At 33.4% G+C, this 25,208-nt stretch overlaps 6 protein-coding genes, 41 non-coding genes and 1 pseudogene across 48 annotated transcripts; 25 read left to right on the forward strand and 23 right to left on the reverse strand.

Moving 5' to 3' along the window:
* Nucleotides 1–199: 199 nt before the first annotated feature.
* Nucleotides 200–220, reverse strand: 21ur-6508. The gene has a single exon (NR_053730.1).
* Nucleotides 221–365: 145 nt separating this feature from the next.
* 21ur-5533 lies at nucleotides 366–386 on the reverse strand. Its single transcript, NR_053731.1, has one exon.
* A 195-nt stretch (nucleotides 387–581) lies between these two features.
* 21ur-4445 lies at nucleotides 582–602 on the reverse strand. Its single transcript, NR_053732.1, has one exon.
* Nucleotides 603–1,090: 488 nt separating this feature from the next.
* Nucleotides 1,091–1,111, forward strand: 21ur-8920. Its single transcript, NR_053733.1, has one exon.
* A 497-nt stretch (nucleotides 1,112–1,608) lies between these two features.
* 21ur-4001 lies at nucleotides 1,609–1,629 on the forward strand. The gene has a single exon (NR_053734.1).
* Nucleotides 1,630–2,246: 617 nt separating this feature from the next.
* On the forward strand, nucleotides 2,247–2,267 carry 21ur-11856. Its single transcript, NR_053735.1, has one exon.
* Nucleotides 2,268–2,321: 54 nt separating this feature from the next.
* Nucleotides 2,322–2,342, reverse strand: 21ur-13589. Its single transcript, NR_053736.1, has one exon.
* On the reverse strand, nucleotides 2,327–2,347 carry 21ur-3986. Its single transcript, NR_053737.1, has one exon.
* A 315-nt stretch (nucleotides 2,348–2,662) lies between these two features.
* Nucleotides 2,663–2,683, forward strand: 21ur-5495. Its single transcript, NR_053738.1, has one exon.
* A 444-nt stretch (nucleotides 2,684–3,127) lies between these two features.
* 21ur-3808 lies at nucleotides 3,128–3,148 on the forward strand. Its single transcript, NR_053739.1, has one exon.
* Nucleotides 3,129–3,149, forward strand: 21ur-13173. The gene has a single exon (NR_053740.1).
* Nucleotides 3,150–3,764: 615 nt separating this feature from the next.
* 21ur-8529 lies at nucleotides 3,765–3,785 on the forward strand. Its single transcript, NR_053741.1, has one exon.
* Nucleotides 3,786–4,196: 411 nt separating this feature from the next.
* Nucleotides 4,197–4,217, reverse strand: 21ur-9304. Its single transcript, NR_053742.1, has one exon.
* Nucleotides 4,218–4,584: 367 nt separating this feature from the next.
* Nucleotides 4,585–4,605, forward strand: 21ur-11947. The gene has a single exon (NR_053743.1).
* A 727-nt stretch (nucleotides 4,606–5,332) lies between these two features.
* tni-4 (Troponin I 4) lies at nucleotides 5,333–7,866 on the forward strand. Its single transcript, NM_068340.7, has 4 exons — nucleotides 5,333–5,372; nucleotides 6,349–6,589; nucleotides 6,893–7,037; nucleotides 7,472–7,866. Exons 1-4 carry the CDS (start codon nucleotides 5,349–5,351, stop codon nucleotides 7,644–7,646), a joined length of 585 nt encoding a protein of 194 aa, NP_500741.2. The 5' UTR covers nucleotides 5,333–5,348; the 3' UTR covers nucleotides 7,647–7,866.
* Nucleotides 5,373–5,393, reverse strand: 21ur-872. Its single transcript, NR_053744.1, has one exon.
* On the reverse strand, nucleotides 5,657–5,677 carry 21ur-10998. Its single transcript, NR_053745.1, has one exon.
* 21ur-10677 lies at nucleotides 5,745–5,765 on the reverse strand. Its single transcript, NR_053746.1, has one exon.
* Nucleotides 6,316–6,336, forward strand: 21ur-8163. Its single transcript, NR_053747.1, has one exon.
* 21ur-77 lies at nucleotides 6,697–6,717 on the reverse strand. The gene has a single exon (NR_053748.1).
* Nucleotides 6,698–6,718, reverse strand: 21ur-14271. Its single transcript, NR_053749.1, has one exon.
* 21ur-4432 lies at nucleotides 7,083–7,103 on the reverse strand. Its single transcript, NR_053750.1, has one exon.
* On the reverse strand, nucleotides 7,851–10,223 carry Y59E9AL.36 (RRM domain-containing protein). The gene is made up of 7 exons (NM_001268340.3): nucleotides 10,093–10,223; nucleotides 9,893–10,038; nucleotides 9,755–9,836; nucleotides 9,650–9,705; nucleotides 9,320–9,599; nucleotides 8,626–9,149; nucleotides 7,851–8,472 (listed from the first exon to the last, which is right to left on the reverse strand). The coding sequence occupies exons 1-7, from the start codon at nucleotides 10,211–10,213 to the stop codon at nucleotides 8,014–8,016; spliced, it is 1,668 nt and encodes a 555-aa protein (NP_001255269.1). The 5' UTR covers nucleotides 10,214–10,223; the 3' UTR covers nucleotides 7,851–8,013.
* A 19-nt stretch (nucleotides 10,224–10,242) lies between these two features.
* On the forward strand, nucleotides 10,243–11,432 carry nbet-1 (BET1 homolog). The gene is made up of 3 exons (NM_001028367.6): nucleotides 10,243–10,474; nucleotides 10,562–10,647; nucleotides 10,905–11,432. Exons 1-3 carry the CDS (start codon nucleotides 10,447–10,449, stop codon nucleotides 11,112–11,114), a joined length of 324 nt encoding a protein of 107 aa, NP_001023538.1. The 5' UTR covers nucleotides 10,243–10,446; the 3' UTR covers nucleotides 11,115–11,432.
* A 212-nt stretch (nucleotides 11,433–11,644) lies between these two features.
* Y59E9AL.4 (Solute carrier family 23 member 2) lies at nucleotides 11,645–15,934 on the reverse strand. The gene is made up of 10 exons (NM_068341.8): nucleotides 15,854–15,934; nucleotides 14,948–15,108; nucleotides 14,689–14,818; nucleotides 13,894–14,072; nucleotides 13,718–13,841; nucleotides 13,199–13,346; nucleotides 12,977–13,141; nucleotides 12,554–12,807; nucleotides 11,979–12,177; nucleotides 11,645–11,932 (listed from the first exon to the last, which is right to left on the reverse strand). Exons 1-10 carry the CDS (start codon nucleotides 15,923–15,925, stop codon nucleotides 11,697–11,699), a joined length of 1,668 nt encoding a protein of 555 aa, NP_500742.3. The 5' UTR covers nucleotides 15,926–15,934; the 3' UTR covers nucleotides 11,645–11,696.
* Nucleotides 12,858–12,878, reverse strand: 21ur-15173. Its single transcript, NR_053751.1, has one exon.
* Nucleotides 13,467–13,487, forward strand: 21ur-3696. The gene has a single exon (NR_053752.1).
* Nucleotides 14,072–14,092, reverse strand: 21ur-7839. Its single transcript, NR_053753.1, has one exon.
* On the forward strand, nucleotides 14,431–14,451 carry 21ur-13880. The gene has a single exon (NR_053754.1).
* Nucleotides 14,484–14,504, forward strand: 21ur-2847. The gene has a single exon (NR_053755.1).
* Nucleotides 14,644–14,664, forward strand: 21ur-325. The gene has a single exon (NR_053756.1).
* On the forward strand, nucleotides 14,908–14,928 carry 21ur-3626. The gene has a single exon (NR_053757.1).
* On the reverse strand, nucleotides 15,078–15,098 carry 21ur-14703. The gene has a single exon (NR_053758.1).
* Nucleotides 15,119–15,139, reverse strand: 21ur-1576. The gene has a single exon (NR_053759.1).
* Nucleotides 15,120–15,140, reverse strand: 21ur-13018. Its single transcript, NR_053760.1, has one exon.
* On the forward strand, nucleotides 15,402–15,422 carry 21ur-1347. The gene has a single exon (NR_053761.1).
* On the reverse strand, nucleotides 15,528–15,548 carry 21ur-12256. Its single transcript, NR_053762.1, has one exon.
* A 653-nt stretch (nucleotides 15,935–16,587) lies between the features above and the next one.
* Nucleotides 16,588–16,608, forward strand: 21ur-11530. The gene has a single exon (NR_053763.1).
* 21ur-12776 lies at nucleotides 16,590–16,610 on the forward strand. The gene has a single exon (NR_053764.1).
* Nucleotides 16,591–16,611, forward strand: 21ur-10613. Its single transcript, NR_053765.1, has one exon.
* Nucleotides 16,612–16,690: 79 nt separating this feature from the next.
* Nucleotides 16,691–16,711, forward strand: 21ur-8861. The gene has a single exon (NR_053766.1).
* Nucleotides 16,712–17,741: 1,030 nt separating this feature from the next.
* On the forward strand, nucleotides 17,742–17,762 carry 21ur-14391. The gene has a single exon (NR_053767.1).
* Nucleotides 17,747–17,767, forward strand: 21ur-12467. The gene has a single exon (NR_053768.1).
* A 198-nt stretch (nucleotides 17,768–17,965) lies between these two features.
* Nucleotides 17,966–17,986, reverse strand: 21ur-7478. Its single transcript, NR_053769.1, has one exon.
* A 1,551-nt stretch (nucleotides 17,987–19,537) lies between these two features.
* On the forward strand, nucleotides 19,538–20,911 carry nsph-4.2 (Nematode Specific Peptide family). The gene is made up of 3 exons (NM_001028366.6): nucleotides 19,538–19,850; nucleotides 19,955–20,454; nucleotides 20,503–20,911. The coding sequence occupies exons 1-3, from the start codon at nucleotides 19,574–19,576 to the stop codon at nucleotides 20,869–20,871; spliced, it is 1,146 nt and encodes a 381-aa protein (NP_001023537.1). The 5' UTR covers nucleotides 19,538–19,573; the 3' UTR covers nucleotides 20,872–20,911.
* A 1,114-nt stretch (nucleotides 20,912–22,025) lies between these two features.
* On the reverse strand, nucleotides 22,026–22,875 carry Y59E9AL.5 (annotated as a pseudogene). Its single transcript has 3 exons — nucleotides 22,787–22,875; nucleotides 22,163–22,737; nucleotides 22,026–22,113 (listed from the first exon to the last, which is right to left on the reverse strand). Coding segments are annotated over exons 1-3 (752 nt in total).
* A 1,065-nt stretch (nucleotides 22,876–23,940) lies between these two features.
* Y59E9AL.8 (BTB domain-containing protein) lies at nucleotides 23,941–25,080 on the reverse strand. The gene is made up of 3 exons (NM_001028368.3): nucleotides 24,912–25,080; nucleotides 24,167–24,862; nucleotides 23,941–24,119 (listed from the first exon to the last, which is right to left on the reverse strand). Exons 1-3 carry the CDS (start codon nucleotides 24,912–24,914, stop codon nucleotides 23,979–23,981), a joined length of 840 nt encoding a protein of 279 aa, NP_001023539.2. The 5' UTR covers nucleotides 24,915–25,080; the 3' UTR covers nucleotides 23,941–23,978.
* On the forward strand, nucleotides 25,012–25,032 carry 21ur-13395. Its single transcript, NR_053770.1, has one exon.
* Nucleotides 25,081–25,208: the final 128 nt, after the last annotated feature.

A 25,208-nucleotide genomic window follows, 5' to 3' on the forward strand; every position in this document is an offset into this window, starting at 1 on the left:
GCTACAAAATTCACTTTAAAAATTTTAAAGAACAATCATGACAGGTGAAAATTAATTTCTAAAAGGAACGGGTAGAAACTATATTTCACTCATTTTTCACCTGCTTAATATTTCATTTTTTACTTTTGCAGATTTAGAGACCCCAAGTAAATAAAAATAAAAACTAAATGACGCGAGAACAAAAAAATTAAATGCATATCTTTGTTGATCAAAAAGTTAAGCAACATCAGTAATACAATTTGCACAGATATGCTAATTGTGAAACATGCCCTTTTTTTCGAAATTTTGCATGAAATTTTTAGGAAATTTATAATATTTTCAGAGAGTTCGAATAGTTCAGTTTCACAAAGTAATCAAGAAGTGCAAAATGTCAACCATTTTTCCCATTAAGCAATTATTGTTTATTCATTTAAATGGATATGGTGAAACGGGTGATTTTGTTTTAAACTTTATTTTTATTTTTATGGAATTCGCATGGTTTTTAACAGTACATTGAATAAATGAATTCCATTTCCAAATGAAACATTGATTTTTAAATTTTGTAAAACTAAATTGTTTTGCATTTAAGTTTATCCCCTTTCATCTTTATCATCGATTACGGATCAGTGCAGTAACGGGACTTGGTTGTATATATTGTTTGTGAAACATGAACTTTTTTTCGGAACATCAAATTTGAAATAATGCATTTACATATAACTTTAAATATTTTCAGAGAGTTCAAACAGTTTACCATCAATTAATTATTTATTAAGCAATTATCCCTATATTCATTTTAAACTTTAATTTCAATATTCATGAAATTTGCAGAAAGAAGATATTTTAAACGTAGTTTTGAGCAACAAAATTTAAATAACATTCAAAGATTAGTAATTGTAAAGCAGAACATAATTCTTTAATGTTTAGAGCTTTCTTCAGCTTGTAAATAATTTTAAAGCCCAACAATATAATTTTATCTTAAGAAAAGTTCATAGTGAGTTTAAAAAAAATACAAAACCCTTTGAAAAATAATTCTGAAAAAAACTGAATGATGTTAGCTTGATAATAACTGTTTCACCTAGTTTTTAAAATTGCATTAAACAAATTAAAGTAATAATCCGTTTTTTTCTTGTAATGATCCAACTTTAAATTTGATATAACTATTTAGTATTCACTGAAAATATTTATCCACATGAAAAATTAATTGAACAGCGACGGAACTTGGTAAAAGATTCTAACTAGTAAGTGTGAAACTTCAAATATTCAAATAAATATCAAAAAATAGAGATGCCTAATGTATTTTTTCAAAACAAAATATTCATATAAAATGTCAAAATTCACCTGGAAAATTTTCAAAAATTTTTGAGACAGGTGGGAATTAGTTTCATGAAGATTAGGTACAAACTACATTCGAATACATTTTAATCTGTCTGATTTTATTAATTGGTAATTTTTTTTTGTGAAATTCAGTTAGAAATATGGACGAATGTAAATAATTCTTATGATAAGAAAAATATGTTTGAAAGTCAGTGAAGTTCTGTTAAATGTTTAAAATTGCAAAATGGAAAATAAAATTTGAAAAATCACTGTTTCAAAAATAAATGATAAATGAAATGAAAACTCCCAAAACAATGTGTCGCAGCTAAATTGTTTGATTCAAAAATTAATTCAAATTTCATGCCAGACGATATTCAGAAAGTAACCATAAATTCACGTGAGAAAAGAAAATATCAGGTTCTCTAGAAAAACTGATTCTTGGCAGTTTCAGTACCTAGAATCTGCATATCAATAATTTATGAAAAACATTACGGCCTAATCATTCTACGAAACACTGGATAATAAATGTAATATTTTATCGAATTAAAAAAAATCGCCTAAAAACTGATCTCAAATACAAAACGCCGTATATTTATGTTGTGTGCTCAATACATATCTAGAAGCAGATAGCAAAACGAAAAACAAAAAGAAAATGGCAACAAAATACGTCGAGTAGAAAGTGGACGAGGATGAAAAGTTCTCTCTTTGAGTTATCACCTTGGTAACGGGAAGAGACGAAGACGTTTTTCGATAGCTGCTTCTTCTTTTGCTCATAGAGAAAATGAGGTGATAAGGGGAAACTTGATCAGTGATAGAAGATTGAAAAGAAAGTAGAAAAGGGGATTAACAGGTAATCCCTGTTGTCTTCGTACATGATTCAGGCAGATGTTTTGTAGAACATTTTTTTCCATGTTTCAGGTAGTCTTTAAATCTTTAAATATTTGTTTTCACAATTTTCTCTATTTGTATATGTAAATATGTACTTTTACACTCCCTATTTTTGTTAAATGATGACCGATTTTTATACAAATCACTGGAAAAGCTATGTATCAAATTAAAACGTTTATTAGTGCAGAATTTTAAGGTGAAAACGAAACGGCGGAAATATAAAATTAGAAAAATTTCTAACCCGAGAATTTTGAGTTTTTTATTTTTTCAATGCGATACTTGCCATATTAGATATTGTGGAAGGTTCATTGCTAATAAATGTTTTTCAAAATCATATGATGGACTCGAAATTGTTTTCAGATATTTGAAGATACAAGTGGATTTTGTTTTGATAATAATAATAATAATTATTATTATTATTATTATTATTATTATTATGTTTCACATTCTTAATAACTTTCAATAGTTGTTTTGGACTTGCTGCGTTGATTATTTGCAAAACTAATTTTCGAATGTTCAATAATTTTGGTAATTTGCCATTTTTGTAGAAAACTTAACTTGATACCGTTTAAACAATACACAAGTGCCAACAATACAAACTTTCCAATATTTCAACAATTATTTAAGCTCAATTCGCCAAAAAATGTCAAATTTTCTGACGTTACCGCAAAGTATTGCTGGGAAGTTTCGCAGAAATCGGAAATTTTGGGGGATTTTTCTAATTCTATAAATATTTGCCCTTAAAACATTCGACTTTATTGCGGGCTTACTATTAGGGAAAATATTTACTTTTTCAGATATTTTGATATCGCAGTGATTATTTGAAGAAAAATTTCTATGTGAAAAAATATTAGGGCTTTGAAACATTACTGAGACACTTAATTTTGTTTTTGTAATTTTACTGTTTTACGTTTGCCATTTACTACCAAAGCTATTCGTCAGATAGTTGGTCGTCGATCAGGCAAAGTTAGAACTAGCAAGTTTTGGAACTGCAATAATCTTAAGTTTTGAGGTTCCACCAACGACTGGTTACAAGTTATTTTTTGCAAACGATGACTTTATTGTGGGTCCAAAAGAGTATTTCACAATTTTCCGATGTTATCGTATCCCGGTAATACGATGAATATGACTTATAGGTTCACTTGAAAATGCAACATTTCACCCCTCCTTTTTAACAAAAAAGATTGTCTCTAAAGAAACCCGCATGATGATGAGTACTTTGTTCCACCCCCACCTTCATAAAGCTCTTCTCTCCCATCATAGTAGCATATAGACGCAGAGAAAATAGCCGGATTTCTGTAGCTTTAAAATGGGAAAAGAGAGAGATAGTAATCAAACAAGCTCGCGCACAAAATGACAACTCTTGAGAAGTTTTCCCTTTCTCTCTTTCTATCCCCCAAACCCTATGATTATATCAGACAAAACGTGGGCTATCTTGCGCTACGAGATAGAGGCAAAAGTGCGTGGTAGGCAGAAGGCAGGTGGAGCCATTTGAAAAATGAAAAATATGTTACCGTGGGAACATATACCAACAATTACGGTTTCATCAAGGCGATATAAGTGTTTAAATCTTTCAGCGAAACTTCATTAAAACTTTCCGGACAATCATCTGCTACCCAGTTTTGAATTTTCTTATTAAAATACGGTGCCCAGTCTTACTGAAGTTCCCAAATTATGGAATTTTTTACAAGTCAAGGTTTAAAAATCGAAGAAAAATTGGCAACGACAGGGGTGGGGTCTATAGTACTATTTAAACGCGCAAATTTTTTGAATTCAACAAAATTTGCAATTGTATTTATTAAACATAATCGTATATTTTTTTGATTACTGTGAACAGTGAGAACTGCAAAAAAAATGTATTTGAAACCTTTGGACAACTTATCATATTTTTTACGGAAACTTGTACCTTCAAGTCGTGTTGTAACAAAAAATATTTTTGAGCCTCAAATCATATTTGATTTCAAACTAGTTTCTAATAGTAAGATAAAACTTGTTAGAGAAACTGAATTTATTTTCCGGTATTTTTTTTATTTTCATCATAATTTTAAATCTCCTACAGCAGTTAATGACTTATTGAAGCATTAATTAAAACGAGTACCAAAATTGATTGCCTTCAATTAAAAAAGTAGCAATCTGAAAGCTACAAAGCTCACATGTGAAGCTTTCTATGTTGTCAAAAATTCAGCAGCTGATTGGCGGTAGGCACAGTCATAAGGCAGGCAGGCAGATATTTTTCTGCCTACGTGGAATCAACTGAACATACATTTTACTGGTATAAAAATAACAGGCGATTTCCAATCATGATTCACAGTTCCCATTTTAAGCTTGTTGTTGTCCTGATAGAATTTAAATAATTTACTGTTTCTTCGATAAAATAATAGGAAATTTTTTAAAGCAAGTTAATTTATCATAGTAACGAAGTTATCATTTTGAAATGCTAAAAATTTAGTTTCTTTCAGTAGAAATATTGTCTTGATACTTTTTTTGGTCTGAAAATTTACTTTTCAGTGTCAGGCTTTTTCAGCAAAAACTAGAAGTTTTTCTAGGAACCTTGGAAATTCAAATTTTTTACTATTAGTTTTCAGTTTTAAACAAGCTTATGATTATTATACCCATAAGAAAATAATCATTTGCCTTTAAAAATGTTTCAGTTCTCATAAAATTATCTACTTCTATTCAAGAACCAAAGCAGCAACCATTTTTAATATAATTTTTTCTCACTTCAACTCCAATCCCTTCCATTTTTTTTTCCAACAATTCCCTTGACTGCAACAGACTGAGGATATTCTCAAGCACCCGCTTCTTCCCGTGATGCTCTAAATCTCTCAATAATCCATACTATTTCCATGTTACTGTAACTGAAGAGGAGGTGGTGGGAGGCGCCGGGATCCCCCTTTCGCAAATATCTTCCTCTCGTCTCTTCATTTTCCGTGCTATTTCGAAAACACACTTACCAGGCAATCGGGAAAAGCCGAGCCAATTCAGTTTCTCCGAGCAAATTTCTTGGCATTTTCGCCGTGTCCCCCACACTTTTTCGTTATCTTTTCTTTGTCTCAACCCAACTTTTACCGTTTCACAGCAATCAATGATTCATCTCGTAGATCTTGTTCTGATTGGGATCTTCTTTAAATTACGTATTAAATTATTTCAGGTGATAACCAATAACCATGAGTGACGTTGACGCTGATGAGGTGAGTCGTGGTTTTATTTCATTGCAAAGATAAAAATTGATTTGAATTTGTAAAACACATGAAACAGTAATTTTGTAAACTTTTTGGTAAACCAAAAAAAGTTTCCAGCCTTATCCCCCACATATGGATGCAGAAGTAAGTCTAGACAGTTGAAAATTTTAAGTACAGATTTGGTTTTTTTGTTGGAAATGGTTTTTATTGAGTTATTTTATATTTTTTCTTGAAATCTGAAAGAAAATTTGAGATAGTTTTTACTTGTAAAAATGAAAATATTTCCAGTGTTTTTGGGATAAACCCTTCAATAAACATGAAACTGTTTTAATTCATAAATTAACAACAATCTGAAACTGTAACAGTTTTTGAAATAGAAATGAATTAGTGGGAAACAATGCATTCGTTTACTATAATGTGACTGTAATTTGTGGGCTCGTTGAAACAATATATATATATATATATATATATTTATTCGACTAGTTTGAAAATTGTGAGCTTTGGTATAAAAAATTAGTAAAATTTAAAAAAAACGTGTTTGTGAACAAGCAAGATCTTACTAAGACCTTACTTACTAAGACGAAGCGATTGCTTTGGCGCGACTGTATATGTTCATATTATTTATATAAAAACATAGTGTTTATAGTTAGAAACATTTTTGGTTATAGTTTTTTTGAAACAGTAACTTTAAAATAAATAAAAAATTGTTCACCTTTTTGATGTATAGTGATTGTAAATGATTCATATACTTGTTGAAACTGTTTATAATGTCTTTTACTTAGTTGAAAAGCGAATTACATAAAAGCTGCCGTTACAAGACCCCATAAAGATTTTAAATACTCAGTAAGTATATTTTTAATATTAAGGATTTTTTGTTCTGCAAAATATTTTTGGTTCACCCTTGTCATGTTTCGTCTTCAGTTCAAATATTGAGTTACCGTAACCGCCATATTCCCATTTCCGTACCTCAAATTCACATTTCTAGGCGCGCAAAATGGCGGAGCGCGAGCGCAAGAAGGAAGAGGTGCGTAAGCGTCTCGAGGAGGCCTCAAGAATGAAGAAAGCCAAGAAAGGATTCTTGACACCTGAGAGAAAGAAGAAGCTTCGTAAGCTTTTGATGATGAAGGCCGCCGAAGATTTGAAGCAACAACAAATGTTGAAAGAGCAAGAGAGACAACGTATTCTTCAAGAAAGAATCATTCCACTTCCAGATTTGGATAACGAAGGTAAGTGTTCTGAAGATGAAAACAACTATTTTATGCTACTTTTGGATATCAGTAAAATGCAATTATGTATGAAAATATAGAACAAAACACTTAATTTAGTAATTAAAGAACATTTTGCTAGGATGTCAATACCTCTCCAAAATACGTTTGGTTAAATAGAAAATACGAAACAGTAAAATTTTTAAATAAAAACTTGAATTTTTTAAATCTAATAGACTACTTTAAAAAGTGTTAAAACTCTGTAAAAACTTCATAATTCCGGGCGGTTACCTACATGAGTTTTATCTTTATTAAATTTTCCAGATGACCTCGAGGCAGTCTACGATGAAATCCGCGAGAGACTCATCGATCTTGAGTCTGAAAACTATGACGTCAGCTACATCGTTCGTCAAAAGGATTTCGAGATCAACGAGTTGACCATTGCTGTCAACGATCTTCGCGGAAAATTGTTCGTTTTTTATATTTTTTGAGTTTTTGGGGGTATTCATTTTAACCACATAATTATTGGATGGCACTGAGAAAATACTTTTCGCCATTTTTGATATTACTATCTTGAAACGGGAAATTTTTTCAAATGGAAATAGGAAAATTAATTACGAAAATGACACCAAATCAAAAAATATTGATATTGTAGAAAATTTTGAGAACTGTTAGCTTCACCAATTTCGGGTCCTGACACGAACGCAAACTTTTCAGCTACAGTACACGGGAGTATACAGTTCATTTTTAGCTTCATAGAGCGAATGTTCATATGATACCCAGATGCGAAAATTTACAATTTTTAACGCAAAATACATATCAATCCCGGTCTCGACAGGACCGAATGTTGAAACGGCAAAAAATTAAAGTTTCATCCAAAAAATAAAAATTTAAAATTTCCAGCGTGAAGCCAACCCTGAAGAAGGTGTCCAAGACCGAGGGAAAATTCGACAAGCTTAAGAAGAAGGAAGCCACCAAAGTCGATTTCCGTGCTCAACTCAAGGTTGTCGACAAGAACGAATTCGCACTCGATGAGGAAGACACTGAGAAGAAGGAGAAAGCCGCGTGGGCTAAGTAATTTCCAATAAAATCATTGAAAATTTCGGATAACTGGCACCCCCTGGAAACGTCTCGTCAAATTCAACTCGATCAATCCCTTCCCATCCTAAAAAATTCTCCTTCTTTATAAAAATTTCACCTTCGCATATCCATCGCCCTATCCATTTGCTTTCTTGTTCCTGTATTTTTTGTCTAAAAATTGTGCTCTGAAACAACAAGAATAAATCAAAAAACAATATATTATACAAAAAAATCGGGATGAATAGTTCATAAAAATTGATTGATGTAGATCTAGAGATTGAACCGTGGTTTTTTTCTTGAAATTTTAACAGGGAAATGGCATGTGTGGGGATTTTACAATAATTATTAGAAAATACATTTTTAAATTAAAACTCCATATCGGGAACTTCAATAGCTTGATCTTCTCTCATTCGTTCTTGTTCCAGCCTGATCAACTCTTGCCATTGTCGCTTCATTTCCAGATACTTTTTCAACGAAAAAACTTGAATCGTCTCGAAAAATCTTCGAACCTGGCCTCCTGGAATGTACTTGGCAAGTTTTCGGCACATTTTCTTCCTCTTCCTCCGCCGATTCTTCTTCTTCTTGACAAGTTCTGGTTTCTCAATACCTTCCTCCTTTTTTGTTGGCGGTTTTTTCTTCTTCGGTTTTTCTTTTTTCGACTTTTTCTTCCTCTTGTTTCGTGATCGCTCAATATTGATGTGGTATGGAATTGGATTTTGTAGACTTTCGGAAGTCGAAGGGGCTTCGTCTTCAGGTGAAGTTGGAGGAGGAGCACGACCAGTTGAGCATGATGGGATAGAAGTCGACGGGGAGAATGCAGATTCCTGGAAATAGTTAGTTTAAGAATTATTTTCCCTTTTAATTAATGTATTTTTTAATTGTGGAGTAGCGTCGGTGGTTTTTGTTGCTCTAAATAACAGAAAATAGTTTGAAAATACCGAATTTAACTGTTAAAAAATTCATAGAAGGTTTCGTACAATTTGAGTTTTCAGATTTTTCCTGATCCTCTTCCTCGGTTGAATGGCTCCTGATTTTCGGAGACACGCAAATTCTCGACGTTTCAGCTCAGCAAACCTTCTTTCCAACTTTCTCAATCTCATATACATTGGCCACGGCCTCCGCTTTCGTCGCATTTTTAAAAACCGAATTTCTCTTAATAACTTTGTCATGTAAAGTTCGACGAATGGCCTGAGTCGCGGCGGAAATTCCTGGGGCACAACTGGCGGTTCCAGATCGTCGATTTCTCCAGGGCTCAGAATATCTGGAATTTCTTCTTCTTCGTTTTCCTCCTGTCGACGAACTAATTCCGCTTCTTTTTTACGTTTTTCGTGTTTTTGATATTTTATGGATGGATCGTTAACAATAAAATCCCGAACCATTGCAGCAGCTGAATCAGAATCAACAAATCTAACAAATCCGAAAGCTTTTGGACGAGAGCCAACGTTTATGAGAGGTTTCTTTTTTGGAGGTGTTCGATGAGCCTGGCGATTTGTGGAGACACCTGAAGTTAATATATTGAGAAAGATTTTTTTAATACATGTTTTTTTTAAAAGAAAATAACTAATAAAAATATATTCTACTTTTATAATCTAATGCCTGCAATACATTTTCTGTATTCGAGAAAGTTTCTTATTCAGAAAATAACTCAAAAAAAACCTATTTTCTCCGTACCTGATGTTCTTTTCTTGAAATTTTGCTTCGGACGAATCCACCGTCCTCCTTTTTTCGAAATTCGAACCTCCACAACAGTTCCATAACAACTACATAATCTGAGCAATTTCTCTTCGGAGCAGCCTTCAGGAAGATTATCCACATAAACTGTCGCAGCTTCTCTATCATAAATAGGCCTGTATTTCACAAAAAGGCCCTGAAAAGGTTCATCTTCCTCAATAGTAAAAAGAGTAGTGAACTGAGATAATGTTTTCATATGGGAATCACGGAGGATGTGGGTCTGAAAATCATTATTTTTTACTATTTGCTTTTATCACCTGCAAAACTTACGTCTTTTACAAAATCTGATATCCTCAGCTGTTTGAGAACTTGCTTGAGTGAAGCTCCTGAAAAACGAACAGCTAATTAAAATGATTAAACATTTTGAATTCTTACTTGGTGTTCCCATTGAATCTGTCGAAGTGAAAAGATGATGAATTAATGGAATTTTTGGAGCTTCGACGAGTGCTCTCTCAAGCTGGAATAAAAATCAATTAGTAACGAATAATACTGATAATTATTATATATTCTCACCGTTCTTGCGACTTTCTGTCGAATGTCCCTTGTTCTTCGAGTTCGGTGTCTTTGAGCGCTCAACCTCTTCTTTTTCTTGGAATTCAGCATTTTTGATATTCTTTTCTTCTTTTGGTTGGATTTTTCGTCTTTTTCATGCTTGTTCGCTGGAAAATGAATTATTTTAGAACACGCTGCATAAGTGAATTGAATATTTTTACCTGGCTTTTTGTCACTTTTCGGTGTTTTTGGAGTATGAGTCGCTGATCTCCTAGACTTTTTGGCCGGAGTTCGTTCAGACTCTGAAACTCTTTTCCGTTTCCTTTTCTGACTATTTGGCATAATTAAACCTGAAATATTACGAAATTGCAGATTTAGGAGAAAAATTCGATTTTGCAAAAATTGTTTTCGAAAAAACACCAATTGGCGGCGAATGCATGCCCGCTCCAATGAGAAAGTCTGCAATATGGCGTCAATTATGATGCCTACACGTGTCGATTTACGGCGCCGATAAAAACAAGTTTTCGCCACGAATTTCAGCACTTTCAGCAGATTTCCAGTGGATTTCCAGTGGAATGGCATTTCGAGGTGGTCAAATGCGAGGTTAGTTCAGGTTTAATGCATATTTTTTGTGATAATTTCAACAAAACGTTACGTAAATTGAAGGAAATTTATTTTTACGAATTTCAGGACCAAATCAAGACGCGAATTATTTGGAACGACACAATGATGACTTGGTTGGTGGATTATCGTCAAAAGTTGCAGCTTTAAAACGTGTAAGTGAAGACCTGTTTGTACTTTACATTGAAAAAGTGCTATTGAAAAAATATAGAGAAGTCCACGTTGCTTTAATTTTCGTTTAGTTTTTCATTTAATCTCCTTCTACGAATGATGTTTTTACAAGGAATTAAAATATTTCCGTAGCTTGAATAGCGAAAAGAGCAAAAGCAGAAAAGCTACGTGGACGTTGCGATTTTTATTTTGAAAAATCTGGAATTCTGCTCGGAAACATGAATAATCCTTTAAAATTCAGGTGACGATTGCCATTGGAGACGATGTACGTGAACAAAATCGCCTTCTCAACGACATGGACAATGATTTTGATTCTTCCAAAGGCCTTCTTCAATCTACAATGCGTCGTCTCGGACTTGTTAGCCGTGCCGGTGGAAAGAATATGTTATGTTATCTCATTCTCTTCGCACTTTTTGTATTTTTCGTCGTCTATTGCCTGTCCCGTCGTTGAACACCCACCAATCCCTTTTTCCTCGTATTATTTGTACATTTTTGTACTTTTTCTCGTCAGTTTTCATACACCTAGAGAACACTAACTGTGATTAATTTATTTATTTCTCATTTTTTAACGATCATTTCAATATTTAATTTTTCTTTAAACTGTAAATTTAGTAAACTCTTTTTGAAAAATCGAAATTTTGGAAGATTACACTCAATCGAAAACTGCTCGTTCTAGATGAAATTTGAATTTAATCGATTTTAGTCCGTTTTGACTGAAAAAACACAAATTAATTGGCCATTTGAAATGTGCCCTAGTTGAATGAAAAATGGATTAAAATTATTTATTTATCGACAGAATATTACAGCTAATAGTGAGCAAAAAATGAGTAACTACCGCTGTCACAAGGCGGAAAGAAATTCATTTCAAAAATCGATATCCCGTAAATCGACACAAGCGCTACAGTAGTCATTTAAAGGGTTACTGTAGTTTTCGCCACGAGATATTTTGCGCGTTAAAAATGTTGTGCACAATGCGCATTCTCAAAACAATTCTTATTTATTTACAACGGAAAAACTGTCAAACAGTACAATGTTACACCCGATTGGTTTTAAACTGAGATTTTGAAAGCTTTGGCAAAATTGGTAATAATTGGAGAACTGGAAAAGCTCTTAGAAGCCGTTGAAAGACTTCTGGGAATGTATAGGCATCAGATGAAGGAAGAACTTCAAAAGAAGCACCAGATGTTTCAGATGAATTAGAAGTTGAAACATCAGATTCAGAAGGTACTCGATGGTGTTCCCGGAAGCCTCGTTGAGCACGAGTTGCTCCTGAAATTATGGTCAAAGCAGTATATTTTTTAAAAAAATTAATAACCTGGAACAGTGTTATCCAAGAAAGTAGCAACAACTCCTCCGACGAGCATTTTAATATTTAAAAGCATATTCAAAATATGATCAATTTCAAAGTGGCCAGTGTTAACTGGATGTTTCTCAAAATGAAGTGGAACTATTAATCCAAGAAGTAGAGAAAGTCCCATTATTGAAAGGTTTCTGCACAGGTTGAGATCGATCATCTGTAACAAATGATAATTAGTTCAAAAATATAAATTTCTTATTTGAAAGTCTTCGAAAGTTTGTTTTTTATAAAGATCAAACTTTCAAATTAAAAACGCTACGCACAAAGTACAATTGCCAATTTTCCATGTTCAAAAAAAGTCTGAAAAAAATATAATTTAAAAAATTATGACGAGAGAAATAAATTAAATGGTCCCGCAATGATTCGTATTTCAATATAGAAAATATTTTCCGTTGAGGTCAATTTTTGAGTGTTTGTCGCAACGAAAAGACATTAAAATTGATTAAAATCTAACAAAAATTGGTTACAGTTTCAAAATTCTAACAAAAGAATACATACGCTTCAAAATCTGAATTCAACTTTCTACGACTTACTTGCAAATTGCTCATAGCAACTCCACCAATCATTGATATACCCATTGTCAATAATCCACCAACCAGAGCATCAGGAATCGACGCCAAAATTGCGGCAAATTTCGAGAAAAGACCTAACATGATAAGGATAAAGCCAGCAAACTGCATTGTAGCTCGACTCGCGACTTTTGTAATATGAATGAGAGCTATATTCTCTGCGTAAGTGGTTACTCCGCTACTTACACCGGTTACTGCTGCGATTAGACTTCCGACACCTGCAATTTGGGTTAAAGATTCTAAAAATCTCAAATTTAATTTTGTTATCCTACATAAAAAGGGAGAAATAACAAAAATGTAAAAAAAAATTGATTATCATAATTTTCCGAAACAGCAAAAAATTTTTGTTATAAAAATTTTCTGAAATTATAAATTGAAATTCCCCACCTTCCATAGCAATTGCTCTGTTGATTGCATCTTTTGGTGGTGGTTTCTGTTGACTTGTTCTTGCCAAAAGATCATAACTTCCAATATTCTCAATAATCGAGGCAAGGACGGATGCAATATAACCGAAGAATATTCCAGCACTAATTTTTGGAATTCCAAATGGAACTGAAAATTAATATTTTTGAAAAACAATAAAATAAAAATAACAAATGTTCTACCTACATGGCAATGGAACTTGAAACCATGGGGATTCCCTCAGTACCATCATGGTTACATTGTTATCCGTCCGCGCTGCTCCATTATATGGCTCCAGGTCGGTTATGGTCATTATGAAGCAGATAAACCAGACAAAAAGCATACTTAGGAGGTACTGAAGGGGGAAGTTTAAAATTAGGAAAAAATACTCTTAGATTCAAAGTTTTTGAAAATCCGAAAAAAAAATTACTGTTTCAAGAGTTGCATTTGAACGAAATTCTAATTTTGCATATATTCAGTATGTGGGTTGATGTTTATGATATATTTAGATTTTTTTCTTTCTCGACGTTTTTTAATAGGAAATCGACTAATTAAAAAAGATGAAGAAGTGTAGTCAAAATATGAAAATTACGTTTATTTCGATGAGAAAAATAATTTTTTTGTAAAAAAAATAGAGAAATTATCGGAAATTATGGAAAGTTTGATTTGCTTCCAAAAAATCACATTCGGTGGCTATTTTTTTCCTAACAATAAATCAGTACTTACCGGAAATTGTCCGAACAATCTCACTTTTGTAGATACAATCTGCTTCTTTTCAGTATTGTAATAGTAGAAGGGAACTCTTGTATTCTCCAAGTATACAGCCATCATGACTACGACTAGAAGCATACTGTAGATATGAAGAGTAATCAAAATGGGGTACTGTACCTTTGTATACTTACACCATTGATATCCAGTGAAGTGACAGTTTTTCTTCAATTGTTGGAACGATTGATGTGGTCAGAAGAAGCATTAAAGGGACTATTGTGATAGGTCCTATTAACTTGGAAAGATGTCCAGCAATTCCAGTCATTCCAACAAGAATAAACACGAAACAGGCTAGGAGGAGGCTTCCTTGTATCTGGAGAAAGTTGATAATAAGTAAGTTAACATAATAAATGAAATGTAAAATAATGTGTTGAAACAGTAAAAATTAGAAAAATTGAAACTATTGTTGAACCTTTGTAAACGAGAACAAATTGTGATGAGTATGACAAACGTTAATTTCTCATATGAAAAATTTAGAAAATACTGGATAAACTGCACGATAAGTGACTATAACATTTTAGAAGGCGGTGCTCACAATGAGCACAAACTACAAATACTACATCCTATGGAGATGTGTATCAAATACTTCACACATTATAACTAACTTTAAATGTATTTTTCAAGGTTTCAAATTTTGTAGATAATTTTTGGCAGATTTAAAAAAAAATTAATTTTCACTGTTTCGACGTCTTGCTAAATTTTTCAAAGGAGGCAATTAACTTACTACAGCGTAGTTACTTAGTTTTTTGGAACTTCTTATTTCAAACTCCACATGAGTTTCAATGAAATGAAGTTTTCAAAATACAGGATTTAGTTTTTAGAATTAAAAAAATCTACTGTTTCGATGTATATTATTCTATTTTCTAATAAACTGAATAATTCAGTAATTGGTGCACACCATCTATATAACTTCAGATTAAAAAGTTTACCTCTCTCATTCTCTCCATCCAAAATTCAGGAGGAACCTCATCATGCTCAGTGTACGGACATAGATTTTGAGTTTTATAGGCGAATAGTGGTGGAAGAAATGCCATTGCTGGACCATGAAGTACTGATAATCTGGAACATTAACTTTTTAAAAATTGTATTTAACTATTTTTGCATGTTTCATGTTAGTTTTATAAAGACTTTTTAAAATTGGTACGAGCTGCCTTCAAAAATTTGTTGGCAAAACTAAAAGAAAAGTACCGTAATCCAAAAGTCGTCTGAAAAATCGTTGCAATTCCACACGAAACAAATGTAGCTGATATTAATTGAACCCGTAGTTGAACAGCTGCCGCACCAGCACACGCACAATTGGAAATAAGAAATGGATATACAAGGAGACCCGACATGCACAACATTGCTTGCTGAATTTTTTTTGTTTTAGGGAGTTTTTGAATTTGAATGTAACTTTACTTGAACATTTAAAGCCCATTGGAAACAGTTTCGAATAAAAAGCACGCAATTTGAACTTTTTTATGAAAGAACTGCACTAACTTTATTAATTTCAACAATTTGGGTGCTTAGCAAAAACGGTCGTTTTTCATTATTTACGGTTCCACGTCGGCCATATATAATATTGTGAATTTTTCCTAACATTCAAAGTTTCATAAACTGTTTCACATTTTCCATTTATTGAGCTCGAAAAATTTCAGTACACTCGAAATAACAATTGTACTTGGTACTTTTTTTGTTATCTAAAAAATACAATGGCAAAAATTGCCAAAAAAGGATTTTTTTAGTCTTTCTCACTCACAACCAGCATTTATATTTTTTGACACATTTTAACAAATATATTGTACCTGCACTAAATTTTCAAGTTTATAGGTAGAGACTTAGCACTTATTTGAAACTGTTAAACAAATTCAGTCTCAAATAGTTCACCAATAGTGCATTAAATGAAACATTTGGAACAGATTTTCTCATATATACACTAGTATTTTTCTTGTAGTTGTCAAATGCAACTTACTGTTTCACAATTAACATAAATAAACATATAGCTTCGAATTTCCATTAACTTATTTATTCTGCCCCCATAGCTTAAAAATCAATCTGATAATTATTCGATTGATTTTCTGATGTTTTAATAAACTTAAAAAATACTAATCTTACCTGAAACCCAAACCCAAGAATTCCCTTAATACTTGGAACATCGTTGACCCCTAAATGGAGGGGCTCTGCCATTTTTCGACTCTGAAAGCATATTTTGTGAATGAAAAAAAAACATTTTTTAGATAAGTAGAAAAAAGTATAAAACAGTTATAAATACATATAAAATAGTTTATCGGAAATTCTTTCAAAATTCAAATATACACTTTTTATATTTTTCGATAAAGAATTTGGTAATGAAAATATAGCAATTGGTGTTTTAAATAGATATGTACATACAGAAAAGGTGTTGCAATGAAAAAGCGAACACACCAACATAAAATTGGAGGATTTAGTGGTATAGCCGGATTTTAAAATTTAAAGTTGTTATAAATGATACTTTTTTTCCATATAAGCTTGTACTCTTCTGATAGAATAGGTTATCTGACATTTTTGCATGTGCATATATGACCTCTTCATTTTTAAAGAAATAAGTAAACATATTTGAGACGTATTTAATGTTTTCTAGCTGCGTTCAAAATCTGCTGAAAATCAAAATTTATACAGTTTCAAAAATTGTATTTTTATTTAGGTAATTACAAAACTATTAAATTCTTGCTCAATTAAACAAATCTACAATCTAATCAGTCAGTCTTGAAAATACTATTTGAATGGATTTTGAAAACATTCATATTTGTATATTTTCAAAAATTTCATGTTTCAAGATAACGAAAAGTATAACGAAAAATTTGAAAGGTTGTTTATTCTGTCCTTAAGCGTACTTTCAAAAAAAATTGAATAAAAATCTTTTCTCTGTTTCACTATTGCTAAATAATTGTTGACAAAACGTTTTGAAATCATTGGTGGAGTCTGTTCCAATTCGATACAAAAAATCACGGGCACATTCACAAGGTCAAACAGTTTTGACTAATTTTTTTCGGAAACAAAAAAAAACTAAACATTGGTTTACTGAAATTCGCAGAACATTTGCATAATAAATAAAAGCAATCTTCGGCAACTGCTTGTTAAACGTTGGTTGAGCATGTGCTCAGATCCTGAGTTGAACCACTTTTGTAATAACTTTTGGTAACAGTTTTTTTTCATAAAATAAATAACCACCGTAATCCTAATCCTATGTTTTTAAAAATTGTTGCAAAAGGTCAAAGAATACAAAAATCAGGTGAAGAAAAAAACGGCTTTTGAAAAGAGTGAGAGAAAATAGGCTGAAAGGTGGGAGGTGAAAAGAAAACTAGAAATGATTCAAGTGAGAAGCAAATTTGTTAAACTCTACTCATCACCTTGTCTCTCTTTCTCTCGTAATACAAGCTGTTGATAATGATAATGATGATGATGAACATATACACAAAATCGAGAAAAAAACTGTGAGAATTCATTGAGAATTGAAGAGAAGAAAAAGACAACAAGTTACACAGTTGAAAAGAAGAATAGAAACTGATAAAAGTAAATTAGAAAAAGGTTCGAGAAGATGAGGAATTGAAGGTCAAGGGCACTCCCTTTTTTTACCTTTTGAAGTTCCTTGTTCGAAAATTTGGTCATTTCATTTTATGGTTCTTTTGTGTTTTATGTTCGGTATTCCCAGCAGATGACAGTAAGCATTCAGCGAACTTTAACATATGATATGGGGTTAAATGACCTTCGTCCATTCCTCAAGCTTAATGTTTCTAAAAATACACGGAGTACTTCAAAATTGTACATAAACCACTGGAATAAAAAAAAGAGTTATATCGTTTTTTTTTCCTACAGATATGATTATTCTGATTACTCATAGAAATAATTTTAAAAAAAGTTCTTTGAAAAATTTGCTTCTGTTCCCTAAATGATTAGACAAACTTTGAAAAAAAATTGACTGTTTCCAAATATTATCATAAAAGCGTTTTATTATAAACATGTTTTCATTAGACTTGGCGTAATCTCTTGGCATTTTGAAAAAAATCAATTTTTAAATTTTCAAGGTTTAGTTGCAAAACGACAGAAATTCTGCAAAAACTTGTGTTGTGATCATAAGTACAAGTGAGTAGATGCAGTAGATACAATTCTCAAATTTCAGGCAACTTTCCGACTTTCTATAGTTGAAATTTAAAAAAAAACATGAACGATTTTATTCTCAAAGCTAAAAATTGTATAAAATTTCGTGTAATATTGGTGAAATTCTAAAACTTGTTATAATAACAAGCTGAAACATGGAACAATAACTTAAAATTCTTTCGGAATGGGAACTTCTTCTGTTCCAGAGACTTTTTTTTTGCTTTTAGAATTTTTATTGTTGTGATTCATGAAAAAACCTTGATACGTGAGGCTAAATGTTCGCGTGCTGGCAAAATTTGAATGAACAAAAATGAAGAAAAACATTTTGAAAAAGTTCATTTTAAAATTGAATTATACGTGACTTCCTGATAACCTTTCCAAAAAAGGTTAGATCTTATCTTCTGTCTATAAAAGGACTCGAAATTGTCATATTTGCTCATATTGGAACAATACTTCGATCGCCTTCGGGCCAATGAGCAGCAAAGTGACATGCAGATAGTCCAACGGGCTCATCATATTTCCGTCGTTTTGTCGCGTTTATACGATGTGCTTGAATCGATTAAAAAGATTCGAACTGAACGTTTCTTCATATTTTAACACCTTTTATATACACCAAAAGGAGGAGGTTACGTTAAAATTAATTATTTTTTATCCAAATAAACTGTACATTTTTGATGAACTCAATGAACTATCAGACGCTAAACCAACACGTAAAACACGCTTGTAATATTATTAGGGAGTGCAAGCCTAATAGGGAGCCCATACTAATATAATGAATACGGCATCAAAAATTGAAGTTACAGTGTGTCAAATTAATCAAATGGCTGACAACTTTCTAGCGCTTTTTGATAAAGACAATAAGTTCCTGGAAAAGTATATGGTAACTAGAAAACGTTTGCTCTCCAATTTAAATAAGAAGTCGATCATGTTAATGTCCAGAAATTTGCATCAAATTTCAAGAAAATAGAAAACTGTATTTATTTATACAAATAATGGAAAATTTTTATTTACATTAAAAAAGCTAAAAATATACAAATTAAAAGAGGTCTCAAAAAGCAATCGGGAAATTGTCCATTTTTATCAACATTTCCATTTAAACGAGTATAGTTTTAGATTTTTGTGATCCGAGCTTAATCAATACAAAGCAAACGAAAATAGTCAAAGAAGTACAATAAATCAATAAAAAAACTTGCAAAAATGACATATGAATTTTGATGTGAATCATTCTTTAGAATAATACAGCACTGTAACAAGCCGAAGTAAGTAAGCTCTGTAAGTGAGTTTTTAAAAAGTTATGGAATAAGGATACTGAATAACTTATTGCTTTGGACCAAAAATATATATACTTTGCTGAGAAAGTGGAGAAAAATTTGGCGGCTCCTGAGCGAAGCCGCATCCCTATCTTAATTAGCAGTTGCGTCTGTAACCCTAGATTTTTGCTTCATGAGTTAATTCTTGAAACTATTTTTTCAACTCAACAAAATGTTTTTAAACACGTGAAACCGCGCTAAATACAAAAACAGAAGAACACTTTTTTTTTTAAATTTCAGAACATCTAAAGTGCCAAAATTTTAATGTGACCCCCTGGTAACCTCTCCCTAATGAAAAAGAATCTCCCTATAAAAGGAGTCGAAATTGCCATATTTGCTCATATTGGAACAATACTTCGATCGCCTTCAATCATCGTAAACAACATCGATGGCGCCGAAGCCGAATCCGCCACCAAAAGAAGACACATGGGCTTTCCAGCCGATTGGTTCACCGTTCCCGCCGAGTCCTGTCAAATGTATGGGAGAGCAGAACATGTATGTTGCTCTCTGGTACAAACATGGTAAACCAATTCATGGACGTTCCTGGAACAACGGAGGAGTGGTTGAATGCTCATTCCCATACAAGCAGGCAGAGTTGACGACCAAGCAACAGCTCGAGGGACAAATTCAGGTGCTCCAGTATGTCGGAGATCACAACAACCAAGGTGAGCTTGATGGCTTTAGATAAGGATGTTTGGTTAACTTGACTGAACTGGTTAACCAAATTGAAAGATTGAACCAATTGGGCTAAAGAGAATAAACATTTCAGGATTCTGGTATGAATGGATCAAATACAAGGATCGTATTGAGAAGATCGACGACAAACATCAACTTGTTCGCTGTGGAGATTCGTTCCCAATCTTCTGGAAGAGAAAGGAAGGCAATCTTCTTGGATACGTTGACAATAAGACGGAGGAAGGATGGTTCTCGTTCAATGGCAAGGTGATCAAACAAGTCGGTCCACAGTTGAATGAAATGTACATCATCACTCGCAACTGCATCGGAGGACCACCACACTGCGAATGCGAGAACTGTCCTAAACCACCACCACCACCACCAATCCCACCACCGGGCCCACCACCACCACGTGTCATACACGACGAATGGATCGATATCCGAGAGGGAGATCCATGGCCTACTCGCAAGCTTGTTCAAGCTTTGGATAAGTCTTTGGATACTCTTCCAGGAGTCAGTGCCGATCAATATGTTGCCTTGTGGTACATGCAGGGTGAACCTGTTATGGGTCGTGTCTGGAATGAGGGAGGAAAGGTTTGTGGATCTTATGAATGACGGAAATTCTAATTTTGGAATATTTAGGTTGCTGCCAACTTCTCTTGGTTCAACAACGAATACTGCAAGAACGTTGGATCCATTCAATTGCTTGTTCGTCTTGGACCACACGTCGTTGGATACGAGTATGGATGGATTCCATTCCCAGAAGCTGCCAACTTTGATGCTGGAAAGATCTGGAAGCCAGTTCACGTTAACAACCACAAGGGAGACATCTCAGTTGGAGTCGTTAACCTTCCAGGCGGAAAACAGATCCTTGCCAAGGTTGATGTTCGCAACGAGTCGTACGGATATGGTTACCAAGGAAAGGAACACTCAGCTCGTGGACCAGCTTGTGCCTCCAGTGTCACAGTTCTTTGCCGCAAGGCATTGCCAGGATACACCCTCGACGGATAGAAAGAGCACTTCTCAGAGTTTGAATAAATAGTTTTGAAAGAAATTGAGTTTTGATAAAAATACATTAAAAAAATTAAACAAGAGAACGAAGTCTTACTGTGGAATTAAAAATAATCTGATGTCAAGTTACTTGAATTCCGGTTTGCCTTCAGTTTGTATTCTCTTAAAACCATTTGAAAATTGGAAAATTGGAATTTACCAAATATGGAAGAAATTGACTTAATATGATAAATTAATGAACAACGACGGGGTGCAAATTATTGGCAACAAGCAACATTATTTAGCTTTTTTGTAAAGTATTTATTTTTTTTTAAAATACGATTAGTTGATCGTGTGAGAAATGAAATTCCAATACAACACATACACATAATCATACTGAGCAATCAATCAAAAAACAGTAATAAGCAATGCATAATAATCAATTGACATGTAAAGTGTATCCTTATCACCTGAGATTAGTGAAAAGGAACGATACAAGAAAAAAGTTGCAATAGTAAACGGTAGATGAAGCTCTGCAAATTTCAGTCAATAACGATAGTCGATAATGGTAAGATAAGCATATTTCTGAAGCCAATTTAAATTAATTCCGTTAGGTTTCATTAAATTATTTATTGAGAAAATTCATTAGACGTTTTCTTCAAAATTAGCTGAAAAAATATGAGTTCCCTTGACATCAAGTTAATAAAGAAAATGTGATCTTATTTGGAGTAATTAAGTTTCTTATTTCTTGATTAATTTCAACAAACCTGCGCATCCAACAATTTTTTATGAGAATCTGCTAATTCACCGACAGCTCATTCTCATTTTGATTCCCATTCCAAATAAAATTCAAATAATTTTCCCCAACTTTTTATCTAACTTTAGCAATTTAAATACACCAATCAGAAAAGTTGCCCACAAGGTTTGACATTTTTCGCCGAGTAACTTTTAAATGTTTATCCCCAGGTTACCCAATTCCGAGACCTCTGAAAAAGTCTCTTCCAATTAAGCATATCCAAAGATTTTTATAAGTTTTTCAATTGTCAAAATTTTTATAACTCGGCGAAGATTGACGAGTGATCTAGCTTTTAGCTTGAAACAAATATGTGAACGTCCAGCACCTGACACAAGACAAAGTATTAATCCAAACAAAGATAGTAATTTTAATGGTTTTATTAACAAGTAAATAAAAGGCATTTCAGAGTATGAAGAGTTAGTTCGATAGGATTCTGTTCACTCCTTCTTCTCGTCATCCTTTTTATCCTGAAAATTTGTTGAAAATTTTAAGAAAGTCAGAATCTGTCAAACTCACATCGTCTTTCTTGTCGTCATCCTTTTTGTCATCATTTTTGTCATCATTTTTGTCGTCGTCCTTCTTATCCTCATCTTTCTTATCATCCTTCTTCTCTCTCTTAGACTTCTTGGATTTCTTGGACTTGTTGGACTTCTTCGACTTGGATTTGGCTTCCTTCTTATCATCTTTTTTCTCATCCTTCTTGTCATCCTTCTTGTCATCTTCTTTCTTGTCGTCCTTTTTCTCGTCATCCTTCTTTTCCTCGTCCTTCTTTCCATCCTTCTTGTCGTCCTTCTTGTCGTCCTTCTTTTCATCTTTTTTCTCACTCTTTTTCTCTCCATCCTTCTTATCATTTTTTAAAATCCTTCTTCTCGTCCTTTTTGTCATCGCCATCCTTCTTCTCATCTCCTTCCTTTTTTTCGTCCTTCTTTTCCTCTCCTTCCTTCTTCTCACTCTTCTTATCACCATCTTTCTTCTCGCCATCAGCTGGTGCAGCTGCAGCATCCGGAGCAGCAGGGGCTGCATCTGGAGCAGCGGGAGGCGCTGGTGCAGGAGCAGGTGGTGCAGTCATCTTGGACGCAGACTTTGGTGGTCTGAAAAGGGAACCGGTAATTTTTATTCCTGAAACTCCTATAAACTCACGGTGCTTTCTTTTTTCCTCCGCATCCAACAAGCACAGCAAGTGGGCCGACGAGAAGCAAAATGAAGTGCAGATAGTCCATGGGGCTCATCGTCTTCTTGTCGCTTGGTATCGTTTATACGATGTTTTGTATCGAATATGAAGATTCGTACTGATTTTTGTTTGATTTTGATTCTCCTATGGATTCTCATTCAGGGGGCTGCAAAGGTCACATAGTGTCAGGGTGTCACGCCAAAAAAGTGTTTGTGAGATATTTTGAAATCAAAGTATTAAATATTGTTTTCACACGTAAATGTACTTCTTTTTCATTAAAATACGGGAGCATTTGAGCATGTCTACCAGTTATGCGCAGTTTAAGAAACCAAGAAAAAAAAAATTAAATCAGACTGTCAAAAATTAGCAATTATTGAATGGTAAAGTCTGTGATCGAATATTTTGGCACATGAACAAACACTAGCAGAATTCCTCATGCTTTGAGCGTTTTCATCTTGCGGCTTTTGAACTCTAAAAAATACATTTCTTCGAAATTTCTTGGTAAAATTTTGCTTAAGAAACAAGTACAAGAAAATTTTGTCAAAATGCTAAGAAAACCAAGAAATCAAGAAACAAGAAACTTATTATATTATGATAGAACGAACCTCAAACAACTCGGATTATCATATTACCGGTACAGAGAGTGTAGATAGTTAGAGAGTGACAGACATCCGGGACCCAATGGGGCGGGGCGCGCGGAAGAGACGATTTGTGTCGATTTACGAAATGATGACAACGAGGAAAATTTCGTAAATCGACACAAATCGTCTCTTCCGCGCGTCCCGCCCCATTGGGTCCCGGATGTCTGTTACTCTCTAACTATCTACATTCTCTGTACCGGTAATATGGTGATACAGTTTTGTGCGTTTGCCGAAAAAGTGCCGCATGCTCCTGGTGTAGAACTTTCTTTTAGGACATGAACAAACGCTACTTCTACTGGGAAAACTGTATCGCCAAAATCGAGGAGGGGAACGACCTCCCGCGACAAGCCCTTTTGGAAAATGCTTGCGTCAGTTTCAGAAAGTCAAGCGACAGTTGAGGAAATTCAATCAAACGCGTGGTATGTTTGGCGACATTAAAAACGAAGAAGTAGATGTGAATAAAATGCTGTATAAACATTTCTTTTCGAACGATTCTTCAAGCTTTATTGAAATAGAACAATTAGGAAAGACCAAGACGTTTGATTTGAACGAGACGCTCCATGAGGGCTGATTTAATGTCATCAGAGATTTCAGAATAGAATTCTAATTTTGCAAACGGCAAGAAATCTCGAACCGTTTTGAAGCTATTGAGACAGTGATCCTTAAAAAGTGTGCTTGTACAATTTTTATAAAAGATTTCCAACTTACCATCAATTCACACAACGAGAATCTCTCAGCCAATATCAACTTTTTTGCCATATCAACTTTGTCTGTTTTGATGAGAAATTCTTCACAAGAGTTCATAACGCAATCAGTCATGAATAAATCAGCTAGAACCATCATATTCTCCAAAAATCCAGATTCAATTTGTCGCCCGGTGGGATGAATGAAGTCAAGAAATATCATGAATTCATCGTAAGATACTCCTGGGATTTCAACAAATTTCGCTTCCTTCTCCTTGAAATTACAAAAGAAAATATTCTCGAAGAATGTAGAACTCATTGACATAATTTTCTTATTGACGTGGATTTTCTTATTCTCAACAAGAAGAATTCCATCGAAATAACGATGATGATCCGTTGAGTAATCAAACATTTTCCTTTTTCGATATCCTTGAACTTTTGTTATTTTCAGATTAGCTGTCACTTCAATAGTTCCCTCAAGTTCACGTTTTTCATTGAAAATCTCAGCCCATTGATCCATTGACTCTTCAAATTTCTTGTTCTTGGAATCAAACAATTTTTTCTCGAAAATTGTTTCCAATTTCTTTCGAGCTTCAGATTTCGTATCAAAATAGCTTAGTTGCATAACAATATCCGCTTGACAATTCCACAAAGTGTTTGCCGAATCTTCATTACATGATAAATTGATTTTCAATTTATCCGATTTTCGAGTATAAGTTTCCTGAATACAAGATTATTTTCAAAAAATATCAACACCAACTTTAACTTACCATGGCAGATTGATAACTGTGCCAACTGAAGAGCTGATTTTTTTGAAATCTTTTACGCTTTCAATGATCAGTTTAATTTCTCCACAATTGATATCTTCCTTCATTTTCTTTTGCGAGTTCATTGTGTATTTCTTACTTCTATAGAATGGAGATCTTCCAAAATTGGCAAAACTTGAAATGAGGCTGTTTTCAACATTTTTCGTGGATGTTCCGTGATTTAATATGTAGTGTAAATATAAATCTTTAGTTTTTTCGTGAACGTCACGTATTCAAAGTGATATTATAAAAGTTTGTGCA

This window comes from Caenorhabditis elegans, chromosome IV, assembly GCF_000002985.6.
Source record: "Caenorhabditis elegans chromosome IV".
NCBI lineage: Eukaryota > Metazoa > Nematoda > Chromadorea > Rhabditida > Rhabditidae > Caenorhabditis > Caenorhabditis elegans.